At 36.8% G+C, this 17653-nt stretch overlaps 4 protein-coding genes across 8 annotated transcripts; 1 reads left to right on the forward strand and 3 right to left on the reverse strand.

The window, feature by feature from the left end:
• Positions 1-1863: 1863 nt before the first annotated feature.
• LOC147535519 (uncharacterized) lies at positions 1864-7580 on the reverse strand. Of its 4 annotated transcripts, XM_086647439.1 has the most exons (7): positions 6979-7353; positions 4965-6752; positions 4129-4760; positions 3456-3665; positions 3022-3239; positions 2831-2893; positions 1864-2152 (listed from the first exon to the last, which is right to left on the reverse strand). In XM_086647439.1, the coding sequence occupies exons 2-7, from the start codon at positions 6616-6618 to the stop codon at positions 2125-2127; spliced, it is 2805 nt and encodes a 934-aa protein (XP_086503565.1). In that variant the 5' UTR covers positions 6619-6752; positions 6979-7353; the 3' UTR covers positions 1864-2124. The 4 variants fall into 4 exon arrangements, with proteins under 4 accessions (XP_086503565.1, XP_086503564.1, XP_086503563.1 ...); XM_086647438.1 differs by having other exon boundaries at positions 4965-7580; XM_086647437.1 differs by having other exon boundaries at positions 1864-2251; positions 4965-7580.
• Positions 7581-8067: 487 nt separating this feature from the next.
• LOC147535520 (uncharacterized) lies at positions 8068-9014 on the reverse strand. The gene has a single exon (XM_086645047.1). It carries the CDS (start codon positions 8987-8989, stop codon positions 8312-8314), a length of 678 nt encoding a protein of 225 aa, XP_086501173.1. The 5' UTR covers positions 8990-9014; the 3' UTR covers positions 8068-8311.
• A 1061-nt stretch (positions 9015-10075) lies between these two features.
• Positions 10076-12051, reverse strand: LOC147535521 (DCD domain-containing protein NRP-B-like). The gene is made up of 3 exons (XM_086645046.1): positions 10884-12051; positions 10414-10524; positions 10076-10310 (listed from the first exon to the last, which is right to left on the reverse strand). Exons 1-3 carry the CDS (start codon positions 11796-11798, stop codon positions 10269-10271), a joined length of 1068 nt encoding a protein of 355 aa, XP_086501172.1. The 5' UTR covers positions 11799-12051; the 3' UTR covers positions 10076-10268.
• A 1509-nt stretch (positions 12052-13560) lies between these two features.
• On the forward strand, positions 13561-17627 carry LOC147535522 (3-oxoacyl-[acyl-carrier-protein] synthase I, chloroplastic-like). Of its 2 annotated transcripts, none has more exons than XR_015227146.1 (8): positions 13561-15509; positions 15593-15942; positions 16049-16480; positions 16556-16729; positions 16813-16926; positions 17026-17172; positions 17230-17323; positions 17438-17627. XR_015227146.1 is itself a non-coding variant. In XM_086645045.1 (8 exons), the coding sequence occupies exons 1-8, from the start codon at positions 15338-15340 to the stop codon at positions 17503-17505; spliced, it is 1479 nt and encodes a 492-aa protein (XP_086501171.1). In that variant the 5' UTR covers positions 13561-15337; the 3' UTR covers positions 17506-17627. The 2 variants fall into 2 exon arrangements, 1 of the variants encoding a protein (XP_086501171.1); XM_086645045.1 differs by having other exon boundaries at positions 17026-17127; positions 17257-17323.
• The last annotated feature ends 26 nt before the right edge of the window (positions 17628-17653 follow it).

Below are 17653 nucleotides of genomic sequence, written 5' to 3' on the forward strand. Positions count from 1 at the left end.
ATATCTCAAGTAGATAGAGATCATCACTTGGATATCTAAATCAAGATCTAATTAGAGAATAAGTTAAATAAATCCTTGACATAAATTAAAAAAAAAAAAATGGTAGATGAACGTGCAACCAACAATTATGTTTCTGACAAACCCATTATTCAAGAAATGACTTTAGATGAATGATAATAATAATAATAATAATAATAATATTGCTTGGTCTAATGATGTAAAACCTCCTCCTATACATAACTCCATGTTTTGAGAATTGGCCCTTAATGGGAAAAAAAAACTCTGAAACGTAACCCTTATCTTAAGCATGCATATTCCAAGATAGCTTAGCCATCACCCTCAGGAGCGATGCGTTGTGAATCAGAAGAGCAACAACGGTCACAAAGAATCCGATACAAAACTTATTATAATATAAGTAGATACATGTTAAAATTTGTGATAGTTAAAGTATAGAGAGACCCCATATGAACCAAATACATGCCCGTGAATGTGAAGGATTGATCGAGTTTTTCTTTCTTTTTTTCTGTCAAAGACTAAAGATAATGCATTGTTACGTATGGTGTTATGAACCCTAAAATATGCATTAAGTAAACTTAATTAACTCCTCATCAACGTCGCTTAATTACTACCTTTTGTACAGAGTAGTTGAAAATCCAAATTACATGCTAATAATTCATTGATTCTTCGTTTTTTGTCACATACAATGAACCTTTCGTAGAGCGAGGAGGACTAGCTGCTAAACTACTTACTACTCATCCAGGATCAGGAGTGTGGCAGATCAGGAGGAGGGAGACTTTAATAATAAGGAAAAGAGTTTACTAGTATTATTATTATTCAAGCAAAAAAAAAAAATGATTTATCAATATCTCCTACAAAAGTAAAGATGATGTTTTCTTAATTAATTAATGTACCCCACCCCCATGACTCATGAGTCATGCATACTTGATTATTATGGAGTTTTCTTATTAAAAATAATAAGAATTATTTTAATTAAACAAATTCATTGAATGATTCTCCTCAATAACGAAGTGAAGTGAGTGAATTCAACAAAAAGAAAGGGTTATTTTCTAAATGGCCCCCAATTTTGTGACCAACTTCCTGCCTGGCCTCCTATTTTAGCAAAAATACCCATATGGCCTCTTTTTAAGTTATCTTTAACTTTCCGTTACTCTCTTTCCTCCATCTCATTTTCTCTCTCTACTACATCATTTGAGCACGCCACATCATCGTTTTCACCGGCAGGGGTCGCCGGTCGGTCAAATTTCCGGTCGGCGACCTTCAAACTTTTTTTTCTCTCTTCTCTCTCTCTAAAAACAAATATTTTTTTTAATTCTCTCCTCTCTCTCTCTCTCTCTAAACACTGCGGCGAAGGGATAGAAGATGGTCTCTGTTTCTTTTTTTTTTTTCAGCCAAGAGATCCCTTTCATGATCCTCTCTCTGTTTTCTTTATACACAACCTAAACCAGCCTCTCTCAATCTTTCCATCTTCACAAATCTCCCTATTTCCATTCTCGGCATCCTCTCTCTAGATTGGACAATCTTCAGCCATTTCTTTCCTCTCCGGTAAAATATATTTTCTATTTCAGTCCCAAGAGAAATCTCTCCCTATGAAGGTCGCCGACAGGAAATTTAGCCGGCCGGCGACCCCTGTCGGTGAAAACGATGATGTGGCGTCTCAAATGATGTGGCAGAGAAAGAAAACGAGATGGAAGAGAGAGAGAGTAACGGAAAGTTAAAGATAATTGAAAAAAGAGGCCATATGGGTAGTTTTGCTAAAGTAGGGGGCTAGGCAGGAAGCTGGTCACAAAGTTAGGGGCCATTTGAGAAATAACTCAAAAAAAAACAAGGAAGTGAACAATGTTATAATACATCTGTCAATTCTTATTTTTCTAGAAAACTATTGAAATGTAAATATATATATGAATTTAAGTAATATAGACTGACTTATATGACATTAGAATCCTATTGTATAGCCATTACATAAAATTGAATTTCAAATTGAAAAAGACTAGATGACCTAGGCTTGGTCATTTGTCCTTAAGTCCTTCTGGGGAGGCCAGTTGTTCGTGTCGGAGAGAACGCTCAATCGTCGCCATGCTTCTTAGACTGAGTCAACGCACCCATTTACTGTGCGCCTTTGTTATCTAGGAACCTGCGATTCAACTTTTACATTTCTCTGCCGAGCCTGATTTTCTTTTCTAAGGACGTGTTTTGCTGGATAAGATAAGGAGAACCGCCCCTCCCCTCGACGCTTCTTTCGTTGTATACCCCCTCCATCCTTCCGAGATGGAATACATGGAATGGGTTGATTTTGTAATATATAATCGGACGTTTTGAGATAATAAGATACAAGTGGGACACATAACATACATCTATGCGTCAAGGTGTCAGTGGTCGGTGGTGCACCGCGTTAGTATTTTAAAAGCAACTTAGGTGATTGGATTATCTTTTATTAGTTACCGTTGGTTGCTATATTATTATTATTATTGTTTTATTATTTGGGAGGAGAGAGGGAGCCGAGACTAGGTAGGGCCGTAGGAGGGGGGGGTATAGATTGATAAGATGGAAGGAGATTCTTTTTTGTTATATTGTTTTGTCATACTTGAGAGACAGACACAGCCTCGTCATCGTATGTGTGAACTTTTTTTTTTTTTTTTTTTGGTCATACAGTGGATTGGTGGTAACCCGCCGCTTCATTCTCTTTTTAAGTAGTAAAAATTACTTACTCAAACCAAAAGTCATATAAAGGCTCATTTCAAAGTACACATTTTTTGTTATTTGTGCAGCAGCAGCAGCAGCTTGTATTTTGAGGGAGGATAGATAGACTTACATTTCTTTCAGCTCCTTGGTGGCTTTTTCAGCTTCCCCACCCCCCTTTGACCTTCTTCTTCTTCTGCACATTTAAATAATCATTCACTTTCACTAATTTTATCTCTTCATTTTCCCGATACTACTTCAAACTATATTGAATATGAAATAAGTAGGAGTAGTAATTTTCTTCTCCAAGATATAAGAATTTACCTCCTCTCTGCTCGTTTTCGGGAGCCAAACACACCCTTCATTAACGTGCGTATATCAACACCACGCTCTCGCATGATTGCATCGTGATATACTTTGCTTCCGATCTCTGAGATTTGTTCCTCCACCTCTTCTAACGTTTGATCCACATTAAGTGCAAGTTCCCTTTTCCTGATTACAGTCACACCAAAACCATTTGCTTGGGCTTCCCGATATGCATCCTGCAACAAATCCACAGACACATTTCAGGGAGGCTTCTCATCAATCAGACAATCACAAGCTTCAAGAAGCCTATTCAATATACGACAGCAGTAGAGAATGATTCTAAAAATGTATACTGAAGAAGAGAAAGAAACATCTCCTGTTATATGGCCATAAAAATGTGAATGACAACCAGAACTTAATATTCGGATTAAAAAAAATATATATTCATTTACCTTGGGAGGCCTCGGAACAACAAAGGCATTCCCATTTCCAAGCATTTCCATATGTGCCTGTATGATGTAGCAAAAATTCTTTGAATCTTGAGGGTCTTCAAAAGTAATCACATGGTGCGGCTTTGGCTCTATTTCAAGATCTGCAGCCATCTCTAAGGAATAAAATCCCACTCGTTCGCCACTTTCGTCACTTGTGTATAGTTCAATGCACTGCAACCATAGAGATAAGAAAATCATTCAACTGGTGAAGTTAAAATAGACTCTTAGGTAACGGGAGGGAGGAGGGAATTCCTCAGAAGAAAAAAAAAAATATACTACCTACGCTCCGCTTGGTATCGAGTAACTATGCAAATAACTAGGGGTGAACTGAAATAACTTACATCCTTCACTGTTCATGGATATAATTTATGAATGGAGAGCGGTAACGACTGGTACTAGGATATGTGAAACTTTGGCCACATGCTGCCTTACGAAAGGATTTACTCCAATTTCGACCTAATCTAATACTTCTTATTTAAAATATAAAAGTATATATTCGGAAGGGTAGGTCTTATAATCTTTGGTATACAGATATGGCTAAAGGAAGTAGAAAAGCACGATTAAATGGTCAGTATTCCCTGAAACAAATGACTATTAAAATGAGGGAATGAAATACAAAAAAATTGATATTTACCAGTACATGAGGAAGATCTAGCCACCACAGATAATCTTCCTCCTTTTCCTCTGCATATTCTCGGTACTTACTGACTACAGCTTGTGGCCCAAACAACTCCATCTCTCTTTTTAGCTTGTCAAGCTTCTTTTCTATATATTTCCTTTGTTTTTCTGGTATTTTGGTCATTAAGTCAGCCGTTTCCTTGACTTCTTTATCAGTGATCCATCGATCCAAATCCTTTCCCATATCCTTCATAATTGATTTAACCTCTGGATCAGCCTCTGCATTATAAGCTTCCAAGAACTCCCGGGACCATTTTTTGGTGTGCTGCCAGTATTCTTTCCCTGATTTCTTAGCAGCTCTACTAGAACCATCACTGCAATCTATAACAGTTTTAGAATTCATGGAAGCCCCCTCGTGAGATGTCTTCCTCAGGTCGTTAACTGGCGAGGAAGTACTGTTGGCTGGGGGTTTGCCTGATTTCTCAGAAGTGTCAGGTTTACTCAGAAGAGATGAGATTCCCATGCTTTCAGCAAAAAACTCCTTGTTTTCTTGTACAAAGTTATTGAATATTTCAGGATTTTTATCCACAGATGGACCTTTCCAACGAGGTATAATTTTCTCTGGTGGGTCATACAAGCTTATACCATCTAGGGAATAAAATGAAGTATGTTAGTATCATACACAATTTCACACATAGCATGCTCAAAGTTAAGACTTTGAACCTAATAACAGACAGAAAAACTTAAGAAGATGAGTTCTTTTTGCTCCAAGTATTAATTAAACAATTATCGATTTGCCAAATTTTTCATTACGAACGGATGTATAAGGTAATTATTATAAAGAACCAATACCTGCTCCATAATCCAAATTCTCGACTCTTGAATGTATGTACTCATGCAAATTTGACAGCTCCATATTTTGTTTCTCAACTTTCTTCTCAAGACCCTCAAAAAATGCACGCTTGTCTGCAGCATCCATCATGTGAAATGGGTCACGTCCCATCAACTCATTTTCTCGGACTTGAAATACAATTTCTCTAAGACCATCATTCTTCATCCATTCAAGTTCATCATTGTCTTCATCAGATACTGGTAAAGTTATCTCGGGTTTTAAGTTTAACTCCTCCTGCACCTTCTCTTTTGCAACCATGTAGTTTTCCCTAAAACCAACTCCAATCTTCTTAACTATGGGCTCAAACTCCTGAAAGTTTTTCTCCATCCAACTCTCCTTGGCGATAACTGGTACAGACTCTGCACTTGGGTCAATACGCTTATAAACTCTGGAAGTTTGGGGACTCTGAAGATTGTCCACTCCATCATTTTCGTCATAATCTTCATCATCGTCAACCTTGCTCGAAATAGGGCTTAAGGAATTACCATTCAACTTAGGTCTCTTCGGAGCAGAATTTTCAAAGGAATTTATCCTGGAATTCGCATCTGAGGTCTTTTCAAACATGGAAGTTTCATGCATATTTTGCTCTTCATGTTTCTGTTGTGCCTTCTCATTAACTTCCTCGTGTTCTGGAGGTCTAATAACATCTGAACTTGATACATGGGTTCTGAATTTCTTATCCTCATCTGCCCTCTCTAGAGGTATGGCGTTACTACTAACATTACTGGTTGAATATACATTGTCCCACACATCTTTTTGATCTTCCGTGCTCGAACTTAATTTAGGAACTCCAGGGTCACTGTCTCTTTTGGGATCTCCGGGTGATGCTTCAAGAACGAATTCGGTATTCGCTGTGAAAGAAACATCTAAAGGTGGAGGGTTGATGGTTTGAGTGATGTCCATGGATTTCCCTGAGTCCTCATTTATCAGATTACTAAGAAACAGCGAACTTGTATCTTTCCGCAGTCTCTTTTCTTCCATATGACTGGGAAATTCATCAATCTCATCTCCTTTATTCTCATCGAGTCGGGATTTTTCTTGTCGCTCAAGTTCTCTGGCTTTCCTTGCCATTACTTTGATCTCCTCAATTTTATCATCGAAATCTCTGGACGTAGCCGCTATGCTATCTGCAGATTCAACTGAAGTTACCCTATTAGCTGAATCCTTTGCTTTCATAATTTTGTTCATTAACTCTTGTTTATCCAATAGAGGCCTCTCAGTTGGCTCCATTAGTGACTCGGAAGCACGAGGAATAACTTCAACTGCACCTTTCTTCATCTTCTCTTGCTCCATTCTTGATTTCATCTTTCTCCTCAGCATTTCTTTCTCCTCTCTATTCAATTCCACCTCATTATCACCACCGAATAGTATCTTCTTCACCATCCCATAAACAAACCAACCACATACCATTGCAATACCGATTCTTGACAACTTCAAGACGATATTGGGTTGGATAGTAACAGAAGGAGGAATGGCATTAGTGAATCCAGATTGTTTACCTGCAACCACAAACTCGGTAATTGTACTATTCTTGGGAATCTTATATTCTCCTGTCTCAATCTCTCGAGCTAAACTCTTTGCACGAGAAAGCTTTGAATTCACCACCTTGACCATTAAATCCTCACCTTCAAGTTGTTGTTTCCTAAACAACAATGGTTCAATCCCACTTCTTCTCAAGATCTCATCTTCCTTAAAGGAAACACTTTTAATAGTTCCATTGGAATCTTGAAAAACTGTAAAAATGGGAGCTGAACCAATGCCCCAATAATCAACTTCAGTTTTATATTGATCAGCCCAATTCTCTAATTCATTCCATAAAACAGAATCACCTACTACTATAGGTCTTTCATTTTCACTTTTAATAGTCGAACTACTACTACTACTACTACTATCTACTATTATTAAATTATTCGACTCAATTTCATCAACAGGGTTCTGAAAATTATTCGACTCTAATTTAGGTTTTCGAAGTACCTTTTCTTGTTCAAGCTTCTTCCTCAATGAGTTCCGACGCTTCGATCGTTGCCTGGAAATTTGGAGGTTCGGATCTGTACGGAAGGAATATGAGATGGAAAATGACCTTCTCTGAAGAAGAGGAGGAGGAGGAAATTTGGGGTGAGTCCTCCTCCTTAATGGATTAATTTTAAATCGATTTGAGAAGGGAAAACTAGTAAGAGAAATTGTAGGAAGAAGGTGGGTTATCTCCATGAAGAGGAATATGTAGTTTAGAGAGAAGAATGGTTTTATGATGATAGGAATTGGAGAGAAATAGAAGAGGGAAAATGATTTGGTTCATAAAGATGAAAAGCCCTAAACCCTTTGAGATACAACAAGAAGAACAATATTTGCAAACAAGTCCCTACACTTTTCCAAGGTAATGATCACAAGAGTTGTAATCACTACTCCATTTAGTAGACCAAGAATCGTCACAAGCACGAATCACGACAATCCACATAACACTTCTACTCAGAATTTGACTTGTTTTTCTTCCTCCTACCCTTTTTCAATTATCAATATCTTTGCTTTTACGACTTTCTTACCTTTGAATATACTTTTTTTTTTTTTGTTAAAGTCTCAGCTTTTAGATACAATACTTGTGAGTGTAATAGGTTTGTTTAGTCCTAATTTAATATTCACTCTTATATTTTGCATAGAGAGGTGAAAGAATGCCTGAAGTGGTCCGGGGCCCAAAATTAGATTGGGATGGTCTACTTAGAGAAAAACGGAGAAGTCAAGTCTAATCGACTACATGAGATTCCGGTATAATTTCAACCTTTTTTTTCACACATTCAATCAGTTCTGTTTTGCGAAAGAAAATTTTTCATTGATGTAATCATTTAATGATATCAATCGGAAGAAAATGAATAGAAACCACATACCACCGCCAACATTTCCATTCATGTTCTTACCAGCAAAGTTGAGCCTACATAAAAGTGAGAGAGGTATAGAAAGTGAGACTAAACTGACATAACCAAGAACATATCATAATGACTAGATTTTGATGCCATGAACTTTGTATGAGCTTGAGCTCGAAAAAATGAAATTGCTACCATTTTCCTGTTCTATTTTTTTTTCCTTGTCCATATTTCTATGATGCAGCCAGATTAGCCTCAACAATACAACATTATATACAAATAGGCTTCATATATAATGGGATTTGAAAACACAAAACAGACAATAACTAGAAAAAAAACAGAACCATCAAAACAAAAAAAACTCGATTAATAATCAAGATGACCACCAATGCAAGATCATATAGTACCAAGTGAAGCCCAAAATTTCCAATGTCAAGAAGTTTGACAGATCTTCATGACTCAGATTTCAAGTACTTGAAATCAGCAGGGGAGACCTTAAATACACTTGAAAAACTAGGCCTCCAACTCCTCCTCCTTGGAGTAGTAGTAGTAACATTATTATTACTACTTGATGATGATGAACTTGCAATTTCTCTCATCTTCTCAATCAATTCTCCTACATTTACTTGCTCTCTTAATATTTCCTCCAATTGTTTTGTATCAATCACCATCTTCACTCTCCAAACTCCATTCCCCAAAGACGGTAAAACTTCCACCGCCGTTGAAGAAATCTTCTCCAAGTCTGTCTTATTCGCCGATGACACCCTGCTAAATGAAGATCTATCCATCCCGGCCGCCCCTCCAACAACATTTGATTTCCTTTTACCCATTTCTTCTTCATTTTTGGGTTTTTGAATCACATGAGTTTCCTTCTTCTTTGCTTCTTCTTCTTCTTCTTCTTCTTTTTCTAATGGAAGAAGATAATATAATTGGCTACTAAAAAGTTGTTCATGGTGGAATAACGGAGACGTTAAATGTCCTTCACGAAAAACACCGTACCCCGGGTAACCGTTGACAACATTGCTAACTTGAGTCGGACCTTGAAACTCTACGGTTCCGCCTGAATCCGTCATTATACGGATCGGATCACTAATGTTCCCGGCTATTCCTTTTAGAGAGCAATTACCCATCACAATTTCTATAATACGACCTTGGAAGTGTGAAAAGAAGAGTCCTCTTGTATATATATAATATAGGGTAGATTTTGGAGAAGAAAGGAATCACGAGGTGCAATGGGTAAAGATGGAGACAAAAGTTGGTGTTTGAAATTTTTTCTAAAAAGGATTTGAATTAAATGTAGACCGTTGGAAGGTATCAAAATATAAGTGATCCGAGGAGGCAAGTAATAGAATAGAATTAACTGACATAACTAACTTAAAATATTAGGAGGTAACGACGTTTTGTGAACGATACCCGATGCATATCCATTTGGCTTTTCTGTAGATTCCTCTGCTACTATGCTCTCTATTTGTTCTCTATTTTAATTTTGATTACAAATTCATTGCATCATCATTTTATTCAAAACTAGGTAAATAAAAATATTATCTACCTTCTTCTTCTTTTTTTTATAATTTTTTGAAGAGTTTTCGGTGATTGAGATATTTTTTTGGAGACTACGCCAGGCATGGACCTGAATTTGAGATCTCATTGTTTGTCGGAAAATATAGAAATGTTGTACAAATAAAATTTGTATTATTGTGGTTGCAAAGAGACAAGTCGTAAACTTGCTTCCAAATCCGTTGGTAATGACAAATTTGAGTGAAAGAAGAAAAGAGTGGCTATGAAAATGAACCGTGTTTGGGTTCTAATGACGAACCCAAACATACCGTACTAGCAGAACCAAGGGGTTGTTTCGTATGGTAATGAAATGAAGGCCACCCAGTACTAACAATATGTGATATGAAGAACAAGAGGGGATGAAAAAGTGGCATTGGTTGGTGCATCTTTTTCAACTTTAGAGTGATGTAGAACAAGAGGGGATGAAAATTTTTCTTAAGAAAAAAATGTTTAGATGAGGCAGGAGCTTGTGTAATCTGCAAACACGTGGTTGTAGACGATGAGGTTGTGAACTCAAGCCCTTCACATATTTGAGACTAGGGGATAGCCCTAAAACTGTAAAAGAATGTTTGTTTTTTCTGTGTAATCCAAAATTTGAAATAATTGTATATGTAATTTTAGTTGTTCAGTATGTTGCTTTCAGCTTTCAAGATGAATCAGAATTTGAAATGGAGATTTCACATTCAATATACTTGTAAGGTACTAAATAATAATTATACATATAGGGAGGGAGGGAGGGAGGGAGGGATGTATATATATATATAGAGAGAGAGAGAGAGAGAGATAGTTTTATAATCAATCTGTAGTTGGACTTCTACTCTAGTTTTGCTTGCTTTATGTAGAATCTCCTCTCTATGTACTCTTCTCTGCAAAAATGTCCAATAGTGCTAGTGCCTGAAAATTATTAACAACCGCAGTAACGTGTTAGTTTATCACTAAAAAGCTCTTGTTTTGGGGGATCAATTCTTTAATTACTTTCTAAATATAAGTACTGTACCTCTGGTACGTTGAGCTCCAAGCGGAATTTAGGCCCGTCGTAGTGGTGAAGAACGGGCCTGAATGAATCCTCCTCTAATGGCTCACATATTTTTCGCAGAAGAACTCGTACCTATAAAAACAATTATACCATAAATTAGTCATAAATCTAAATTCATATAACAAGTTTGTAACAACAACTCATATGCAACTAATCTACACATACAACTGCTGGCTGAGAGTTTACTATTTTGAAGTTAGGTATCCTGCTGGGCGGATCCCTGTTAAGTTTGTGGTCATCCAACTCAAAATCAATTGGTTGGTTGCTAATAAGAACCTTGTGGGACTATTCTCACAATCCCCAATGAAAAAGGTCATGTGAGAGATTTTTAGTTGTCCCATGGGAATTATGAAGCAAATAAGAACCTTTGAAGGCCAAGATGATCATATCAGAGATGAAGAAGTCAAGTAGTACTAGTATTAATTAATTACCTGAGCAGGGAAGCGAGATTCGCCTGGACATTTTTTGTCTTCCCAAGCAGATGGATCAATGTTAGTGCCTCCAAAGCTTGAAGCCTCAAAAATTCCATGGAGTTGGTGGGTGGAGTAGTTGTATAGGAAAAGAGGCAATCCTGGTGTGATTGCTCTAACTGAATCTCTGTACCTTGGAGGAAGACCAAAGAGTTGTCTTTGCAAGTTTTCTTGCATGGTATCATTGTTGCATACAAATATATAACCACCCACACTTTGATTTTTAGCAAGTGATTCTGATGGTGGAAGTGTTTTAAATCTCTTATCAACACTATTATTATTATTAATGGTGGAATTAGTAGTATTGTTTTTCTTTCCAGCTGATGATGAAAACTTTCCTTCATGATGACTAACTACTTCATTCTTTTTTTTATTGTTGTTGTTGTTGATCCTAGTAGTACTCATGTTGTTGTTATTGTTTTCAAATTTGGAATAAACTCCTCCACCTTTGCTGAAACCACCACCTCCTCCTCCTCCATTAATGTTAACATTAGTATTATTCATGAGGAGGAGGTTCTTCTGATTATTATTATTGGTGTTAGTACCAATTCCTCCAAAAGTACTACTGGTTCCAATCTTCCACCCATCATTGAATCCATTAAGATAATCAGACCCACCAGTAGTACCATTATGTTTGCTGTTCCAGCTGCTACCATCGATGTTGTTATTCTTATTTATGGAAGAAGAAAAAGTTCGATCACCACCAACTCTTATATCGAAATTCCTCCTCTGTTCAGGCTTTTTAGTACTAACAGAGTTCCCCCAAATTGTGTCATTAAGGGAGAGATTGACAAAATTTGATGACTCAAGTCGGAGCTGATCACTGAATTGCCAAAAAGATGATGATGATGATGAATCTTGATTGTAATTTTCCATGTTTTCTTAATTTAGAGAGATATAGATAGAGAAATCAAGCAAGATGGGGGTGTGGATGAAGAAATTACTAAGGAGATGGTTAGATAAGTGCATGAGACAATTACTATTATTATAAATAAAAAAGGAAGTTTAGGTGAGAGAAACAAATTACTAAGAGACATTTGGTGGATAGTCTATGGAGGAAGGAACAAAGCGTGTTTATTTGTCAAACCCCACCAGTGTTGAATAATTGAAAACTAAGTTTGTTTCCTTTCTTTAATTTAGAGCTTATGTCCATTAATGTTTACCATTTACAAATGAGTCCTTGGACTTTTCCAAGTTAATTTAAACCCATTGAATGATGAGAAAAATGACCAATCCGTTCGGTATTAGGGTGTCCTTTCCTTATATCTACGTTGTCTACGTTGACACAAACTGATTGCCTTACCGTGATCAGTCTATAAAAAATAAGTACGAGTGACGGTCTAAGTCTGACTCTATTGATCCTGTGACTCGCGGTTTCAACCCCTCTCACAAGGGGAAGACATACATATATCTCTATGAGTATTTATTTTTTGAATGGATAAATAGTGTTAGTATCATCCAATCCATGGTGCAAAATTATAATAAAAGAAATATGAGGGAGGTGATTATAATAATGAAGTAAGTTGAATAGGGGAGTGAAAGTAAAGTCAGTTAGGTAAGAAGAGATTTTGGGTGGAGATATGTCATGACGCTAGAAACCGCGTTTATCTAGAAGAAAAATAAATACTATACGGAGTACTTGTATATTTCTTAAACCCCATCCAATCCCGTGCGTTTCTATCAAGTCCACACTAAAAATTAAAGAAAGGAAAATTTGGAGCTCTTCCCTTTTTGTCGCTAATCTTTTCCTTAGTTGTTAAGTTAAAAGTTGTTCAAGAAGTCCATCATTTTTTTCTTGTATAACAGTTAGACACCTATTTTAAAATGTAGATGCCCTAAATTTAATTGTAAGTAGAAATATAAAACCACAATTCTTTCAACTTGGATTAAATAAAGTAAATACAGAAATAAATAGACTTAAATCCATATGATGTTCCTTCACCAAAAAAAAAATCCATATGATGTCTTCAAAAAAATAGTCACGTGAATTTTAAATATATTCACGATGCAACCAAACTATTATTACTTTTAGATTCAAACAGTGAGTGTGAAAAGAATTACCTAACAAAATTATCTCATAAGTTTCCTGAGTTGATTCTTCGATCATATATTTATATCAATAAATATATGTTTTTTAAATGTTAGTCGAAATAAAGCAAAAATCGTTTAAAATTTGATTTTTTATTTGCAAACACAGAATAGTACCGTAAGAAGTGAGAAAGACAAGTTCAGCAAAAAAAAGAAAAGAAAGACTAGGATAAAAATTGAATTTATTTTGTGATAATTGGTGAGGAAGGTCTGTATGTGGTAAATAATTTGAATTAAGTCGGGTAATAGGTCATAAATCCTCGAAGTCACGCACATGGGTCTATCTGTAATCATATAAAATAAAATCGCTAAACGAGAAGTAACAAAAAGATTTTATTTTATTTTATATTTTTATTTTTGTTGAGAGAAGAAAAAGAGATATAATAGTGATTTATTGAGAGAGTAATGGAATCAAGTTCAACAAAAAAAAAGAGTAATGGAATCAAGGTATATTCGATTTTTTTGGTGTGGTTGGTGGAACTACTGATATAGACGTGGTCAAGCTTTTAAAACTTGCTATATAAGCTGAATGGATTCCCGAAATTGATTTAGGTTGGGTCCCAAATGGGCTTAATACGTTACTAAAAGCCCACGAAGAAAGTCTCCTCAGGGATGGGAATGGGTCCAGTTGGGCTGTCGGCGGATCCAAAGTTTTTGGTTCCGTTGGGCTGCCCACGAAGAAATTGATGTGAATACACGATTCTACGTCTTTGTGTTCTCATTACATTTGACATTTTTTTGCATCAATCAAACACCAAATAGTTTTGAGTTCAAGATTGTTTCATATTTAGGCTAACAATCACAAGGCTGACCGAACATGGTGCAATGTTGTTGGTCTTCTATCTGGCTGTCTCTCTATTAAGGAGCTTAAATTTTTTGTTCATGATATAAACAAGTAGAAGGGGACCTCCTTTTTTCGTTCGTTTAAAGGTCATCAGAGCAGGGGTGGTGGGGTGGCTGGTGGTAGGAATTAATATGACATGCTTAATTTTCTCACTAACTCTCCGGCCCTCTCTGTATTTTCTTAATATTGGTACCCGATCATTGACATTTATAGAAGTTGAACCCACATCTGGGCGTTGGATTTGCTCCAACGGCTAGATCTAAAAGCCCCCCATAGGACGTTGGAGACCTCCCCAACGGTCATATGGGGAGTTCAACCGGCCCTTAATTAAGGGCCGGTTGTGGTTGGACCTTGGGAGAGGGGCCTTAAATTCAAATTTAGTGCCCCTCTAGTCCCAGGTTGGACTTGCTCTAACCAATTCATCTTCAACTTATATCATTTTCTTTAAAAAAAAATTGAATTTTAAATGGGACAAATGGTCTTCATCTTCCCTAATTCCGACCGAAGCGAGAGACAGAGAGAAGTGTAGAAGAACAGAGTGCTAGAAATGATTCTGTGGGACTAAAACTAGAGAGGAGGAGACATTTGCCTATGAATTACAATTGGGGACCCGTGATATATGTCAAAAATGTGCTACTCAGATGGGTACTTAGATTACAGTATAAGATTACTTTTCAGTGGTAGTGATCTTTTTCCTTTCTTTTATTGATGTAAAATTCGAATAAACTCGCCCACAAAATTATACATGTAATGTTTATTTAACGTCCAAACTAAAATAACTTGTCTAGATAGGAACGGTCAATGCTAACATTTATGTAGGAGTGTTAATGCGTCCAATGTACATACTTGTCTTATTTGCGGTTGAACAAATTTGTTTTTTTTACTTTGTATTGTTAATGTGACCGGAAAATCTAATTATAGTGAAGTATTTGGATCTGTTAACAAAAACTTAATATGAAGGCTCTCAAATAGTAACAATTATTAATATGCTAGATTTTCTTATTTTGGTCTACATCTTGAGTGTTATCGAACCGAAAAGGTAATGTGTACGTCTTGGACTCTTTTGTATACAAGAGAAGAATTTGAAATGTGAAAAAGGGAGACGAAATCAATCACATAGATGAGTTGAGTTTGGGAAGGGGTTGTTGAGGTTGTTAAACGGATGAAAATTGGAGAAAATATGCATGTTAAAAGTGTGTTTGTGAGATAGACAAGAATGTATGTATGTATGTATGGACAACTCTTCTTAATTTCCTTCATCACTCGCAACAAGTTTTAGTATTCTACGGAAAAATTCTTACCCCACCGTCCGCCCTCTCTCTCTCTCTCTCTCTCTCTCTCTCTCTCGCATTAGTGCAGATTTCATTTCCAGTTCCTCCTCCAGCCGGGACATTGTAATTGGTTCATTACTTACTAGTATTTGTTTTGTTTACTGGAGGAGGAGGAGATAAAGAAATCAAGCAACGTTGTCCGAGTTTCAGATATGGTATCGGTATCCTCCTCCATTAATAATGTTTCTTCTTCTAACCTTTTACTACTACGACTTAAAAACAACAGCAGGGAATTGGCGGATCATCCTCATACTCTCATCAGTCTTGTGGGAACCGCCACCCACCACCTTTGGTTGCCTGCTTCTATCCGGATTAAACCCTCATGTCAGTTTTCAATCTCTTCCCCTGATCATGCTCTACTTACTAGTACTTATGAATTTCATTTTTTTTTCTTCTTCTTCTCTCAGCTTTGAGGACAATAGTCAAGGCTTCCCAAATCAATTCTGCTCCAAAAAGAGAGACAGACCCAAAGAAAAGAATTGTCATTACAGGAATGGGCCTCGTTTCAGTCTTTGGAAATGATGTTGACACCTTTTACGATAAACTCCTTCAAGGCGAGAGTGGTATCACCCTAATTGATAGGTTTGATGCTTCAAACTTGTCTGTTAGAATTGCCGGCCAAATTCGTAACTTTTCTTCCCAAGGTTATATTGATGCCAAGAACGATAGACGACTCGATGATTGCTTGAGGTACAGCCTAGTTGCTGGAAGAAGAGCCCTTGATGATGCTAATCTTAGAACTCAAGTTCTGAAATCTGTAAGAAAAAAAAAATCCTAGCTAAGTTCATCTTATTCTAGCACATGAATTCCTTAATGTTAACTTAGTGAAAGGAGGTTTGATTTTCTCTTGGCTTGGCTTATAGATAGACCGACCAAGGATTGGAGTGCTAGTAGGGTCAGGAATGGGAGGATTAACCGCTTTCACCACCGGAGTCGAGTCTCTCATCCAGAAAGGATACAAAAAGATAACTCCTTTCTTCATTCCTTACTCAATCACCAATATGGGTTCGGCATTGCTTGCCATTGATACGGGCCTAATGGGTCCAAATTACTCAATTTCTACAGCCTGTGCGACCGCAAACTACTGCTTCCACGCTGCTGCAAATCATATTAGAAGAGGTGAAGTCGACATTATGGCCGTTGGTGGGACTGAGGCTGCTGTTGTGGCTACTGGAGTTTGTGGATTCATAGCTTGTCGGGCCTTGTCACAGAGAAATGATGAGCCGCATAAAGCTTCAAGGCCATGGGACAAAGCCCGCGATGGGTTTGTCATTGGTGAAGGCTCTGGTGTTCTGGTAATTACTAACACTTACTCCCCCTGCAACTAACTTACCATTTTCTATTTCAATTTTTCTTCTGTTTTCTGTAAGATTATGGAGAGCTTGGAGAGTGCAAGAAAACGAGGAGCGAATATAATAGCAGAATATTTAGGAGGTGCCATAACCTGTGATGCCCATCATATGACCGATCCTCGTTCAGATGGCCTTGGAGTTTCTTTATGTATAACCAAGAGTCTGAGTGATGCTGGAGTTTCTCCAGAAGAGGTATTCTCTATTTTAAATATCGAACAACTACAGAGATCAAGATAAGTAGTACTATAATTAACGAGAAATTGTGAGACTTACAGGTGAACTATATTAACGCTCATGCAACGTCGACACTTGCGGGAGATTTAGCAGAGGTTAATGCCATCAAGGGTGTCTTCAAAGACACATCTGAGATCAAGATGAATGGAACAAAGGCAAATTAGAACCATTAATTATCCAATAAGCTAGTTTGTGATAATTTAAGTTTTAGTTTTCAAAAAATGTTTATGTTTGTTTTGTTGTTTGGGTTTTAGTCAATGATTGGACACTGTCTTGGTGCTGCTGGAGGATTAGAAGCAATAGCCACAATCAAAGCAATCACTACTGGTTGGCTTCATCCAACCATTAACCAAGATGTAATGCTGATCTATTACTCTCTAACTCTCTAAGTAGTAGTAGTAGTAGACTAGTAGTAGACTAGTAGTATAATCTCATTCATTAATTATCTCACAAGTTAGTACTAATAATTCTTCTCTTCTATTTAGAACTTGGAGGCTGATGTAACTATCGACACCGTTCCAAATGTTAAGAAGAAGCACCAAGTTCATGTTGGTATGTACCACCTATTTCATATATAATTCTTACACACGAAACAAACATATACATATTACATAGATAGCTTGAAACATTACTATAATGAAATTAGCTTGTCTCTTGATTGTGCAGCTATATCTAACTCTTTTGGATTTGGTGGCCATAATTCGGTGGTAGTTTTCGCTCCATTCATGCCTTGAACCGAAATTTGGTACTTTGTGTTTTATCTTTATGTTTTATAGAATAACATTATGTATTACGTATGAGATCAAATGTTTCCACCTAAACACCGTTATAGTACTCGAGCAAAATATTTAGGACATTTTTTTCAAGTGTTGATGGATTACA

This window comes from Eschscholzia californica, unplaced genomic scaffold, assembly GCF_041429995.1.
Source record: "Eschscholzia californica isolate CP2 unplaced genomic scaffold, dmEscCali1.0.p SCAF_6, whole genome shotgun sequence".
Classification (NCBI taxonomy): domain Eukaryota; kingdom Viridiplantae; phylum Streptophyta; class Magnoliopsida; order Ranunculales; family Papaveraceae; genus Eschscholzia; species Eschscholzia californica.

Coding starts and splice junctions, on each gene's coding strand:
- LOC147535519 (XM_086647437.1), bottom strand. CDS start 7,212: ATGGAGATAACCCACCTTCTTCCTACAATTTCTCTTACTAGTTTTCCC. Junction 4,761..4,964: donor GAATTTGGATTATGGAGCAG/GTATTGGTTCTT, acceptor TTTATTCCCTAG/ATGGTATAAGCTTGTATGAC. Junction 2,252..2,830: donor ACCAAGGAGCTGAAAGAAAT/GTAAGTCTATCT, acceptor CAACGAAAGAAG/CGTCGAGGGGAGGGGCGGTT.
- LOC147535522 (XM_086645045.1), top strand. CDS start 15,338: ATGGTATCGGTATCCTCCTCCATTAATAATGTTTCTTCTTCTAACCTT. Junction 16,730..16,812: donor CTGGAGTTTCTCCAGAAGAG/GTATTCTCTATT, acceptor TGAGACTTACAG/GTGAACTATATTAACGCTCA. Junction 16,927..17,025: donor TCAAGATGAATGGAACAAAG/GCAAATTAGAAC, acceptor TTTGGGTTTTAG/TCAATGATTGGACACTGTCT.
- LOC147535520 (XM_086645047.1), bottom strand. CDS start 8,989: ATGGGTAATTGCTCTCTAAAAGGAATAGCCGGGAACATTAGTGATCCG.
- LOC147535521 (XM_086645046.1), bottom strand. CDS start 11,798: ATGGAAAATTACAATCAAGATTCATCATCATCATCATCTTTTTGGCAA. Junction 10,525..10,883: donor AATCTCGCTTCCCTGCTCAG/GTAATTAATTAA, acceptor TTGTTTTTATAG/GTACGAGTTCTTCTGCGAAA. Junction 10,311..10,413: donor TGGAGCTCAACGTACCAGAG/GTACAGTACTTA, acceptor AATAATTTTCAG/GCACTAGCACTATTGGACAT.